The 14,324-nt window shown below is 41.6% G+C and overlaps 1 protein-coding gene across 1 annotated transcript in view; it reads right to left on the bottom strand.

The window, feature by feature from the left end:
* Positions 1–13,371, bottom strand: part of PAPD5 (PAP associated domain containing 5) — a 35,969-nt gene extending 22,598 nt beyond the window's left edge. The window contains exon 1 of the mRNA XM_014942188.1: positions 13,319–13,371. Within this exon, the coding sequence (XP_014797674.1) occupies positions 13,319–13,365 (47 nt within the window). The 5' untranslated portion in view covers positions 13,366–13,371. The remainder of the gene's footprint in view (positions 1–13,318) is intronic.
* Between the last annotated feature and the right edge of the window lie 953 nt (positions 13,372–14,324).

Here is a 14,324-nt window from a genome sequence, read left to right as displayed (position 1 = left end):
AGTAATTGTGCCAGGACCAGAGCTGGAAAAACTGCTTCTTTTACTCCCTGGAGAAGACGCTAAACTAAATATGCACTCTCTCCCCATAACCAGAGAATAAGTAGTACACACGCAGCAGTGGTGGCTCAGAAGAACTGATTGACAGACAGTTAACCCATATATTTGACAGTTTACCATATTACATGTGCTTCTCAGTCAGCAAGCTATGTTTAGATTGCCTATGATTAGAGCTGAAATAAAAATGTCTTTATACAGTGCCACAAATTTCTGTGCTGCTGTAATATCATAAACACATCATCATCGTCTTGACTAACAACGCATTTAAAAAAAAACAGATGCAGCCCTTTACGTCCAGCAAAATTCAGAGGAACTCTGGCACAGAGTAGATAAATTCATTTCATTTGTTTCCTGCAAGCATCATTACAGTAATAGCTAGTTATTTTTTTTAAATGTATTGTTTCTAGTTACCAAGTACAATGGCATCTCTCCTTAGAGCTCTGAGGGACCATCAGAAAAGGGCAATTTATTAAAAGCAAGCCCTTAGATGAGATGTGGAATCTAGTACTTCCCCACCGCACACACAGTTAAATAAATCAAACGTTAATGACTGGAAGTTGTATACAGGTGTCCACAAAACAGATTAAAATATCTGAAAGATGTATTTCACAGAGTCAGGGTAGGGACAAACTGCCTACATTGTGTTCTTCAATAGTGCACCGTTATGAACCACACAAACTTCTTTCTCTCAGAGACAGAGGAATAAAATATTTACATTACTTTTCACTGAGCATTTATGGGAATTTTCCCCACACACAGTCAGGGGAATAGTCAGAAAGGCCTAGCAACTTGTGGTGGCCATCACCACAGGCTCTCTGTAGCCAATGCAAAGAGAAAGCCTCCTCTGACGGAGTTCCTCCAAAGGGAGATCCAGACAGATACCCCATTTACATGTTCTAAATCAACCCTTGGAGAAGCTTTTCCTCCTTTGACGCCTACAGAGGGAGCCTTACAAATGCTTAAACTAAAAATTAAAATAACACAATCCCCCCCTCCCCACAAAGATCTTCTGCAAAAATGCAAGGTGCCATCTCCCTCATCTCCCCCCTTTACTACCACACTCGCACCAAGTCCTTTTCACACACAGCATCTTGGGTACCACAAGGACGTTCTGAACAACACGAGCTGAAATATTCATACCCAGAAACGCTGTTTTCTGCATGTATTTTGACATTGCTAGAAATTTCCTACCTCCTCCTACAGCTGCTTTCTTGCTTTTCCTTGGAAGCTTACAACCTGGGGTTAACGTGCATATCCCAAACCGTGACTGCCATCCCTTACAGGGGCACCAACTCCTCTGCCTGTGGCTTTTCAGGCATCTCCTGTTCTTCTATTCTTCACTGCTATTCAGCATGTGGGCACTTAAACCTTCTAGCAGCTATCCTCCCATGGCAAGAATGGCATTCAGGTGAGAAGTGTGTGATAAAGGACAAGCTGAGCACTCCAACCACCAAGTTCACTCTCTGTCCCCACTACCAGTCACACACACCGAGTTGCTAATTTAGCCTCCGTGTGCTTGACCTTTAAGGTAGCATTCAAAAAAACAGGAGCAATAAGGAAAACAGGCAAAAACCTGATAATCAAAATCTAGAAAACATTAATTATTTTTCATCTGTAATTTGGTGAACCAGCTTACAGGAAGACCTGGGAGTCAGCCAAGGCTTCCTATCCCATCTGGCAAACTCTTCGCTTTCTTTGCAGGCTTCGTGGTGGGGAACTGACCAAGCAAGAGCCCTCTTTCTGCCTCCGCTCCTCCAGACCAGCTGGAACAGACCTGTTACATCCACCAGGCACAAGATTTGCCCCGGATCAATGTTTTAGTAACGTAAGACAAGACGGGATAATACGGAGGGACTATCCCAGGGGAGAAATTCATGTATGGCACAGCACAAATCCATACTGTCCGTCATTAGTGGGCCCAGCTGTTCCCGGGCTTCCGCTTTATGGGAGCTAATTGTTCCCCTCTCCCATCAGGGAACTTTGAAAGAACAAGGCAATCAGAAATGAGGTCCCCAAAGTGCACAAAGGGCCAAGCCGTACAGACACTGCAGCTCTCAGGGCACTTCTCTTTATTAACTCTACCGAATTATCTCTAATCGACGCAATTCGAGATAATCTATAATAATCGAGATAATCAATCAGTGCATTCTTTACAAACATGTAATGATGCGTTGTCAGAACCAGGTGTATTTCTTTTTTTAGACACAAATAACACGTCTGCATCTCTTTCAATGGGATCCTTCTTACTTTTACTGTAAAGAGTAAGAAAGATTACTCTTCTTACTCTTATTCTTCATGTAAAGTTTTACGGTAAAACAAAAAATTAAGCAGCATGCAAAAACACACAAACCTACATTACACATGCACTGAATGTTACTAAATCATGGAGGAAAAACAAAATTTGAACTTTTTGGGTGATGGAAAAAAGGCTTAAAGACTGCTAGAGAACAGCCCCACCGGCACCCCAGTTGGAAATACTACAGATATCTGTGTTCCATCTGCTCCGAGGCTCCGTGCTCCAGGAGCACCTGGGCTGCACAGCCCCAGGATGCAGAAGGCATCCTGAGCTGTAAAGGCTCAAGATTACACCTGGAACCCTATTTCCCTGCCCAGTAACGACGGCTGCTGCCAAGAAACAAGAGAATGATTAATTAAAGCCAAGAGAAACAGAAGTAGCCACACGCAGATTTCAGAGCAGTACAACGTGACTTAGAGGCGCGACTCCAATTAATGCGGAGTTAACTCAAGCTGTATTGAAAATTAAAACTCAAGGTTATTCACTGTCTTAATCAACATCTACTATCGTCGCTGGTTTTCAAAACAATTTGTTTGGATTAATGGAATTGTTTACAAGAGTCTCTAGTGGAATTTTGTATCTTTAGCCAAAATGAAGATCAAAGAGACCAAGAAGTTATTTTTGGCATCATAACACTATTTTATTATTTAACGCCATTACATTCATTAGTAATTTTAGATAAAAGTCTTTAAAAGGAGACTTGTTTTTAGAAGGAAATTACACTGTAATAAACCTGATTTCAACATGGAGAGATTGTGTCACTTGGCTTTACAGTCATACTGAAGTACACCGACACCCAAGACCTACTTAGGATGCACGGAGAGAGTTCTCTGCGACACGTAAGAGCATCAGTTCACTGTATTTATGACAGCAAATAGCAGTAAACGAGCAGGTTTTCATCCTGTACTTCAGAAAAATCTTAACACGTGGGAAAAAGAAAAATAAAATAGTCTTACACTTTCTCTGAGTATGTTTCATAACAAAGTGCTAGCTGCATCACACCCTGCTTTCGAGCCTGGTAAGCTGATTCCATCAGCATTTCACAGATTGAACAGAAATACAGCGAGGAGAAGCCACTAAATTTACTGGACTAGAGTGTCTGATACGTTTACCTGACAGAGATAGCGATACATCATTAAAAAATAAATAATGGCTGCACAAGTTGCAATCCCAAGAAGGACTTCCCACCGTAACATCACGGAACAGCACCACGAAGAACCCAAGTCTGCCAGGATCAAGCATGGAACACAGCACATTGTATTTCCTTCTCAGTTTGATCAAACCTTATTTTATTCTATAGCACAACCTGTGGGCTCTAAACGTGCAACTCAGGATTCTCAAAATACTTACAGCCAAGGTGTTGTTATTCTGGAGTATGAATCTTACTGCACCTCTGGCAATCAATCGAAAAATAATCATGTAGGAACAAAGTGTTGTTTCTGTTTTATAGGCAGAGCACACAGACAGATACAGGGACTGTACCCTTTGGCTGCCCGAGACATCAAGCAGCACAGCTCATCCAGCACTGGAACCAGGAATGGTACTGGGAGGCACGTGGCTTTATGAAACCTACCTGGAGATCCTACAGGTTTCACTTCTCTGTGCTGGGAAGCTGATGCAGACTAAATAAGCAGCCCCCTGTCATGCCCACAGATTGGGCAGCTTGGAGAAGCCAGCCCAATGCAACCAGTGCCTGGCACTCAGCAGCCATCCCAGTGGCTGCCCCAACTGGGACCAGACCCTGGACCTCCCCTGCCCACCCCGAACAGCACAGTCCCACTGAGTGGGGCAGCCAGCCACATAAAGAGAATTCTGACTGGGTTTCCTTACTCACAGGACAGCCTTTGCACGCCACTATGCAGTATTACACTAACTGGAGTATTAAGTTTTAATTGAAAAATTTCCTGCTTTTGTCACTCTGGAATTGTATTATACTTCCACTCTCCTCTGGCTCTTCTTCACCCTTCATTTCACAGGAGAAACTCTGGAGGCATGCATGTTCTAATTTCTCTCATCAGGGTGTTACCCAAAGCTTCTGTTCCAACTCTTAAAAATGACCGAGTTAAAAATTCTGCTCATCCATCCCAAAGAGTTTCCTCTGCCTTGGGCACACATATTCCGTTGCACAGGAAATGACATTTGCAACATCACTGAAGGTAATTTAAAACAAGATTTATTAAATATACACCAAAAAAAAAAAAAAATCACATAGCGTTTGTGCACTACAATTTATTCATTGGCAGGATTTTCTGAAGGAAGCTTCATTTTCAAAATGATGAAAATCTAAATTATTTAGAACCTCTGCTGACAGTGAGCAGAAGTAAGCAACGAACACGCAGGTGACTTCAGCCTTCCCAAACCCTATGCTTTAAGATGAACCCTTTCTGATTTAAGAGTTTATTGATTTTTATACTCACACTTGGATAGGGTATTTGCAATTTACCCCTGTAGCACCAAATAAGACTTTTGTATCTGAATTTTCTTCGGATGAATAATTCCTATAGGACAGTGTTGTCGCCCCTACCGTTTTATGTCTAGAGAAAAAAAAATAAAATCAAAGGCAAAAAAAGAGAAATATCATAGAATTTCAGGTTTATAGCTGTCTTTGGGGAAGAATGTGGAGGAGGAACCTGAGGTATTTTAGCTTCTTGAAAGCATCAGTACTTAGAGAGTCCCAACTGCATCCATCCCCCCACTCCCGCCAGGAAAGCTAACACTGCACAGGAGAAGAGAGAAGAACTTCAGTTTGAAGCTTCCCAAGGTGCTTGACTAAGGAAAAGACCATACTGTTCTTGCAACTGTAAAAAAAGAAAGAATTATGGCAGGAAATTCTGATCCTTTGGAAGTTTCATGAACTAAGCAAAGGCTTTTCCCTCTCCCGTGTGCGACCTCCTTGGTCCTGCAGGAGTTTTGAACAAAATTGTAACTCAGGTAAAGGAAAGCCAGAGAGCCCCAATCCTCCCTCTCCAACCCCACTATTTTATTTATTTCTGGCTTAGTGTTTATTTTAAAAGCAACATTGACACTCTACAAGATGGGGAATGCAACAGCTTCCCAAAATAATTTTCACTTTTAACATTAATCTTCCACAAGCTTAATAAAGTGATTTCTAGATTACTATTACCATCTACATGTGTTGAATAACAAAGCAGGAACAACAGCAAACACTGTAAAGATCACAAATTATTTTCCCACCTACAAACTCAAGCAAAACCAAACACTAAAGTAGTGAAGGGAACTGTAAATAGGAAGCATCTGTTCAGGTCCTCTCTCTACCACCTGGTCCTCTGGAGCAGACAAATTCTTTTAATATTTGCTAGGTTTTAAGCTACTGAAAAACCACCTAACTGCATCTGCAGGTGATTTAATAGGCAGTTAAGTTTCACGGTGGCTGATGCATCAGAGCTCATAAGAAACTAAAACTGTGCATAATAAAGCAAACAATTTTCAAAAGCCTCAGAGACTTTGACCGTCGCTTTTCATATGCTTAGTTACTGAACCCTATCGATATATTACACGGCACATAGTAACTGGATTTTGAGCCACATATGCCCTATGGGAGCTTTAAAATGAAACACCCCAAAAGATGTCCATATTAGTAACCTGACAAAACCAGGAAAGCTTCAGGAGCTGGGTTTTTGATCACACACGTTTTTCTTCAGTTCAGTTCAGTTCCCCCACCTGACAAACAGCTTTACAGACGACCTCTTCACAGCGTACCCAAAAACAGACATGCAGAAAAAACAGGTATTCTGCTGCCATATGATTACTAAACATCACTAAAAATCAGGATATCCACTGTACAGTTTCCTAAGACGCAAATGGAAAATTGCAGTTTGCAGAGAGCTAGGCAAATGAGATTTATTTCTGCCCCCTTCCACGATAGCCCACCCCCCGGCTTCCCAGTGACAAGGTCTGTTACAACAGGATTACACAAACCTCCCTAAGCCATCTAGGCAAAGTCAGCCGAGTCAAATCCCACCACCAACTTCCTCCAAGCACAGGACAAAAAGATGCCCCTAAATGTACAAGACTTATGATTTCTATACTGTGCAAATATTTGAAAGCATATCGTATAGTCCCCTCTTTCTTTCTCCCAAACAACACCCATCCCACCAAGCCCCTCAAATTAATGGAGGGGTTTTTTTATGTTCTGGATTTAACATTAACTTACTGGCTTAACCGCATCATAAAAGGCACTAAAATAGCCCTGCCTTATGGAAACAGCCAAAGTGTAGTAGAGACATATTAAAATACAGGAGAAAGTAGCAATGTGGGCAGTTCTTTTCAATTATTTAAATTGTTATCCTCATCTTTTAAAGCTTTTTATTTATTTTATAGATACTTTGCTTCAATCAGGATGAATGCTATTTTCTTTACACTGATTCCAGTTATTTCTAATTAAAACACCCAAGTGAATTCAAGTCAAGTAGTAAGAGACTCTTTTTTCCTATCAAGGTAGAGGCAAGCATTTTTTGTCCATTTATAAATTGCAATGTGTGCTTTGTCCTCCTAAAATACACTCAGATGCACTAGAATTTTTCATACAGAATTTTCTCTTTTAAGAGGGGAAAAAAAGTCCTACTGAACCTTAATGACAAGTCAGATGCTTGAAATAGTCCTACCAATAAGCAATATGAAGTGTAACTCTGTGAGTGACCCACTGGCAAACCCCATGCCATATGCATACCCAGAGTTGCTCTCTTATTTTTACAGCATTTCCAGCAAAACCATCAAATACCAACTGGAAAGATCATTTTGAAAAGTACCCTTACTTCCCATTGCTTGTTTGGGTTTTTTTTAAATCCTACTGTACATGAGAACAATCTAGCTGAATCACTGCACGTGTGGGAATAGCCTTCTATTTCTTCCCTGGAAAGTATCTGTGTATCCTCTCTCCTTCCCATCTCTGTCAGTAAGCACGATGGGAGTCTCCTGCTTCCCTTCTCCCAGGCAATGTGTTGCTGAAAACAGACATGAGTTTTGCTAACAGAGGAGCGGGGAAAAAAAAAAATATATATATTAAGAGAAACTGCTACCTCAACTGAGCTAAACGAAGAAGTACTAACAAAAGAAAAAGATGAAGCAGGAGAGAAAGGTTTTATGTAGGAAAAACAAAGTGGGAAGAGCAGAGATGGGAAACAGCTGGTTTATTTCATAATGACAAAAAGGCTTCAACTCCCGTAGTATCTAATTATCTTGAAACACACCAGTAATTCCAACATCTCCTATAAAATACTACCACCACGCTTTTCTTCAGCTCACTTGTACAAAAGTATTAGTTGGAACAGTTACATATACAGAGCAGCTATGCAGTTTGCAACTTCATAATTTAAAATACAGATTTTTTTTAAAAGCTTTTAAGTTTGAAGTGCAACTGTTAGCATGCACTTCATACATTCTGTAATTACAACTTGGGGTAAGTTTCCAAACAGCTAAAACCACAGAGAAGTTAAAGGTATCTATTTCCTGTAGTGAGGAATTAGTAATTCCTCAGCCTGCCAATTCCCATTGCTTAAAAGGTTGTCACTCAAAAGGACCAAACAACAGTTTACAAGTTGTTGTTTTTTTAAACAAGGGCTTAATGACAAGTAAAAGTAACTTTCAGCATCAGTAGTAGTTCAATTTATATTAGCTGAACTTTCCCAAAAACACAGTCATGTTTGAGTTTATGTTAGGAGTGTAACAAAAGCTACAGCCAGCAAATGCTTGCAAGTAGGTCTGACCCCTTCTGTACCAGCACAACAGGTAGGAGATGAGAGTTAAAAAAACCAAACAAGTGTATTAGATCAGTTTTGCAAATATCACTGGTGGTGTTACCATAAACCAGAACAGAGGGATACAGCAGGTCGGCTAATATGCCTGTCTGTTGGTCTCCATAAAGGCAGGCTATCAGGACGGTTCTTTATGCATCGCCAGTATATTGCTACTATTTTGTCAGTGCAGTAAACATTATCACATAAACAAACAATCTGTGACCTGCCAATAAATGAGAATGGTGCTATCTGGGCACACGCTCCCGGCAGGCCGGCTTCCGACGGGCACTTCCCATGGGTAACGTATGCTTGGGAAACACATCTCCATCTGGAGGCTCTGAAGGGAGGGAAAAACCCACACCACAGACCTTTGTCACCACGTAAACGGCTGCCTGTGTGGCTGGTCACCCAACACGAAGCCAGGCAAACCTCACACAGGGCTCAAACCGGGGTTTTCTGACACAGAAGAGCGTGGAGAAACGTCCTCTGCCTTCACACACACAGCGGGTTCTGCCTGGCAAATGTTCTTCTTGTCTGTGACTTGATAAATTATTTGACTTGAAGGATTCGTTAAATGAAAGGAAGGAGAGCAATGTAGTTATTAACTCCTGTCTCCTTCCATCACAGTTGATTTAAACTTTCAGATGTCCACCTCAAATTGGCCCACCCCAGTCCCTTAGAAGGAAGGGAGACACTACCACAACCCCAGGCTTACACTGCTCACTTCAAAGCCAATTCAAAAAGCTGTTTAAAGTCCAAGTTCCTACCTGCTGCCACCACTGCTGACACACTTTTCCCTGCAAACCAGCCACACACACCTGAGAGCACACTCTGCTAACTCCAGAAAGCCACCATCTGTGCAGCAAGCCTGCTTTTCACCTGCTAAGGAGGCTCAAGAAGCAAGAATAGAATAAAACTCTAAATACCTCTACTTCAATAACACATTAGATCAAACTTAAAATAATGTAATATAAAAATATTAACTCAAATAACTAGCCACAGCCGCAGTTTGCTAATACCTTTTCAGCTCCAGCATAAGAACATTTTCAAATTAAAGCTGAAGTGCCAGTATGCTGCCTGGAAAGTCAATTGCAGGTTCCTAAAGCTTCCCAACATTTTCTAACATTGGAGCCACAAGTCACTTTGGTTGCATCTCCTACATTAGAAGTATTCAGAACTTCTTCTGAAAAGATTTGAAATTAGTATTTGCTATCAAAAGCACAAGGTTTTAAATTTGAATGTTAAATTTATATTTTTCAAGCAAAATGGTCAGGGACCCCAACTTAACCTGTTCAGTGTATGTTCAGAATAAGCTTATCACCCTTTAATTATTTGTTTCTGCACTTTGGTGACACTCTGCTAAAATATTAATACAAGTTCAGATGCGTTGCTGTCATATCCAGGCACAATCCAAATCCCAGGAGCAGTTCTCCCCTTTGCTTCCAAATGCTCAAAAGCCACTGAAGCGGGTGCATTTTGAAGGAGGAGGAGGATGAAAAATCCCACATACCATGGCAAGGTACAAGGAGCATTTCAGGTAACTTTTGACTTTGATGATTTGTTATCTTTACAGTACAGGTTGCACGGTGAACTATGTTCAGGCTAAACAAGGAGGTATTCATTTTGGGACTCGCGATGCAGCAATATGTTCCCGTAAAGGTATATATTAGAAACTATTTGTTCTCATTCTGGTTTGTTCTCTTGTGCTCAGATACTCCCACTTGTAAGGCAGGATCTACAGGGACCAGAAAAGCCACGGGCCGGGAGCAGTAGCACTCAACCTGCACAATACTTCGGAGAGTCACCAGCCTCCTTTTGCTCTGATTGTCTCTCTGAGATAGAGAGCTACAAACAATAACCATCAAAAAGGGACAATGCCTAAGCAATTCACAGAAAAATGTTTCCCCGAGGTAACCTCTATTAGTCCAGTGATCGAGAGGCACACTCAAGAGCTTCAACGTCAGGACCTGGAAGAAATGCTTCCTCCTCCAATGTAGGTGACTGGTCTCGTCCTTTAAAGTATCTGTAGAAGCTTGTCCTGACTAACCCTGGGGATCAAATCGCAGTATTTTTCTTCTTCTTCCCCCCGAAGCTTCAGCTAGTACATCTGTCAGAAAACTACCAATACAAGTCTAGAAAATACTACACTGAAATACATTCCATGAGTCCAAAATCCTAAAATTCAGAGACTTTAATATATGCTGAAAAACGAACTTACAAATGATTTCATGCAACTACCTCAATCGCTGGGTTCTGCCTGGACGTAAGGATAAAAGAATCAGCACATGGTGGGAAAAAAGGGACTTATAATGGTTTGAATTAAAACCTCCCAATTGACCCAAGCCCAGTACCAGGTAGGTGAAAGCTGCAGGCCACCCTAGGATGGGACATCCCCAGCATGACACAGCTCCTCACGCCGCCTAGAAGCTGTCTCCTGACAAAAGCAGCAAATGGAGAGTGAACAGAGCTCCAAGACCCACTCCAGACCCATCCAACTCACTTACCGAAACCACTCTCCACGTGGTTTCGAAGACTAAGCAAATGTGTCTGTTGTACCAAAAAAGGTGAGGAGCAGAGGCAGCAGTGGAGACCAGCCACCAGAGAAGCGTTGGAGGGTCTCTGCGAGCTCCACAAACTGCTGAATCAATAGCAATTAGAAAGAGCGTGTTCCAGCAGGCCTGAAGCAGGTAGGCTTCAAAGGAGGACAGGCTGAAGTCAACTATTCCAGCGTATAACGCTCAGTGACTTACTGCCTTCAGGCAAATACCACGTTATACAAGAAAGGAGAGAGGAAGTTTGTTATCACACAGGTTTTCCTCTTCCTTGGCTCCAAGGTGCTGTTATGGCAGGAGCTGACACTGCGACTTACTGCCATGGAAACATTGGCTTTTACCACCTGTACGTGCACTGCCACATCTGGCCAAGTTGTAACAAGGGTGGCTTCAGGAGATCCCTAGCTAATTCAAATTTAGACAGATTTTAGCTAAGAAAACAGCTGCAGCTGATGTACAGCGTAGTTACCTGACAGCAACCAAAGCAAGACAGTATTGTCCTTCCCACCTAATCACAAAAACCATCCCGTAAGAGGAAATCCAACAGCTCCATGAGGCTCATTTCTCTTCCAGCTGATGCTGGAAGCAGAGGTACATGTAAAGAAGCTGCTTATCTCAAATAATGAACTAGCTCTTCAAGGGAAAAATCAACACGAAAATTTTCTCCCGTGTGTACCTGTATGACCACTACAAGGGAAGATCCCCAGGAACGAATGAGGGTCAGACACTAAGTCCCAAACACAACCAGAAGGCTAAGTAAATAAAAGATCCTCTAGCACGTGAGTTGAATCACCCAACTGAAGATGAGTGTGACATAAGAATACAAAAATCAAATTAAATAAACTATTGGGATCTCATTTTTTCAGCTTGGCTCAGTATCGACGCAAGACTGTGTGATTTGCAATTGTGAACATGATTCAGATGAAGAGAGTTCCCTCACTGCACTACGTTTAACTCGAGAGTGTAAGTGACAGTTGTGGAAAGCTTTCTGACCAGGAGTGCCTCTGAATACCTGAGAGACAAAGACCTCGTGCAAGGCACAAGTCCAGAGTAAAACTTCACACAATTCTCAGAAACGATACTTGTACTTATTTTAGATTGAAGCCAAAACCTCACTGAGGGAGAAGGGGAAGGAATGTAAATGTATATAAAGGAGTGTGCTTTTTGTAACCATCCCCTTGAAAGGAAACAAAACAAAACAAAAACACCAAAACCAAAACAAAAACTTTTGCTTTTTTTTTAATATGTAAGAAAGTATCAGCTGTTCCTAAAGTAACGGAGGAAGTAACACAGCTTTAAAATTAACGCAGTGAGACAAAACCTTAAGAAGAGAGTTCCGTTATCTCACTTCCTCAGCCTAGATCAATCACAACATCACGAGGTCAGGCAAGGTCAACAAGCTTTGATTAAGGACTCGCTATCTTCAGGCTACACATTGACAGGGAACAGTAAGACCAGCACCTTAGTCATCAGACTACAACAAGAAACTCGGGCACGCTGTATTTTAGCGGTAGTCTTACTCTAATTACAGTATGACATTATATGAAGGGCTTATCTATACTTGATATTTGTGACAGGTTAATGCAAGTTCTTTCAGATTTTACTGGGCCCGTAAGCAAAGTGATTGTAAGAAAGCACGTGAGGCTTTAAACGTGTGCACTTAAATCTACCTGGAAGTAAATCTCCACTGAGTGAAGATGATGAGCCAATGTTCATACTCATCGTCACACCTCTTCCTCTATCACTCTCATTTCCCCAATTTAGAAGTTTCTATAGGACTTTAATGCTTGCATTTGCCCGCTGTTATATCCCATTACTTGCAGAATCACAACACTATTTCCTCTGTGCTCTCCAACAACATTTTTGATACAGTCTTGGCTATTTCCCCCCTAATAAATCACGCTGACAAGACAGAAGGGTGAAGATGCAGACACTTCGATCCCAAGCCTCTGTTTATTTGAGCCTCTGCTGCCATTGTTTTCTCCACTAAAAATCTTTTAAATGCAATGCAAAAAAAAATAATTGCAAGATGTATGCAATACAGTATGGTGATGGAGAATTCCACACCGAGAAGCCTTCTCAAGCAACTGTAGCAAGACTGTGCCTCTTCAGCTGCACATCGCTTCTGAATAATTCAGATGTAGTTCTCATGCCATGAAGGACATTACGAGACCGTCAGAGAGGCTGATCTGGAATGAGGGCTGCCAAATAATCTTAATTGTCACCACGGGAGGAAGCAAATTAACAGATGTTGCTGATGTACCAGCATAAGACATCCTCAGACCCAGTCACGCAGCCAGTTCCTCCTCACGCTGAGCTGACGGGCTGGAAATGCCCTGGAGCAGCTCCTACCTGCAACCTACCCTCAGAGACCCTCTGTACCCTCTGAGACCCCCCCTATACCCTCAGAGCTCCATGCCCCGGAGGTGGCCATGGCACACCATCAGTTCACCAGCTTTATGGGTCAGAAAGACCCGATGGGGTCCCCCCACTGGGGACAAGGGCTATCAAAAGACGTATACTGAACACAGAAATACTAATACATTAATCAAATCACATGATTGTGATACAACATACGTGTGTCACCAATACAAAGTTATTGCAAAGGTTTAAACAGGCTCTAGAGATCTGTAGGAGAGGTTTCTGTACAAACTTACAAATGAGTTCTGCTGCCTCGATCCACGTCTATCTCTTGCTTTGACATCAGAAGTTCATAGTATTCCTGGAAAAAATTCCTGCTGCGTTATCTATTGTAGGTTAAAGTTACAAAATGATTAAAGTTCAAATTGCTCCCTCTGTAAAGCCGTTTGCAGCCTAGGGAAAATATCTGAAGCTTGCATCCAGATCACTCTCTTTTTCCTGCTTACAGGAACATTTTCTTTAGCCCCAGTTTCTAGGCAAAGGGATAGAAATCAATATTCAAACATGACCGACATCTTGAGCAGTCTTTGGCAGTTCATCCATAAAGATAATTCAAAAAGACAAACACTCACAATTTAAGAAATCCTAGCATGTTTGAGTAACGAATTAGCACGCAAACTGCTCACGAAGAACAGCAGTAGTATTTATTTACTCATAATATGTATTATGCAAGATTTTCACTGGTTACGTCGCTGTATCACCACCAGCACACACACCTCCCAACACAATACCTAACCTGGCTCCGGGCCACCTTCTGCTAGTGCTGCCAGTTCCAACATCCAGCAAAGAGTGTAGGAGCCTTTGTTTTACATCACATGTAACATAAACAAAGAACTTTGAAGCAGAAGTCACCTCTTCAGTTTTGGCACATGCATTATTTTGGAGCACATACCCCATGTTCAGAGACATATTCTGAACAATCCAATTACAAGGTCAATAAAAAGAATTTTGAAGTATAATACTATTGCCTATTTTGATAGCAAGGTTATGTACAGCTCCTCAAAACCACAATTTAAAGCTGCCTTGCAAATTCCCAAAATTGAAGGAGAGAAAAATGCAAAAATATGCTTTCGTGATACGGGTCCCTGTCTATTTGCTAGGACCCACATCACAACCTCGGGCTTCCTAAAACTGACTTTATACTAACAGTTTGCCAATTAAAATAATAATAATAATAAAAAACCCAACACAGTTTAATATAATGCTAATAAAGATTCAGGATGAGATCTTTTTTCAACAGCA

Source organism: Calidris pugnax, unplaced genomic scaffold (genome assembly GCF_001431845.1).
Source record: "Calidris pugnax isolate Ruff unplaced genomic scaffold, ASM143184v1 scaffold28, whole genome shotgun sequence".
Classification (NCBI taxonomy): Eukaryota; Metazoa; Chordata; class Aves; order Charadriiformes; family Scolopacidae; genus Calidris; species Calidris pugnax.
The sequence above is the reverse complement of the archived record's forward strand: the minus strand, read 5'-3'. Positions and strand labels throughout refer to the sequence as shown.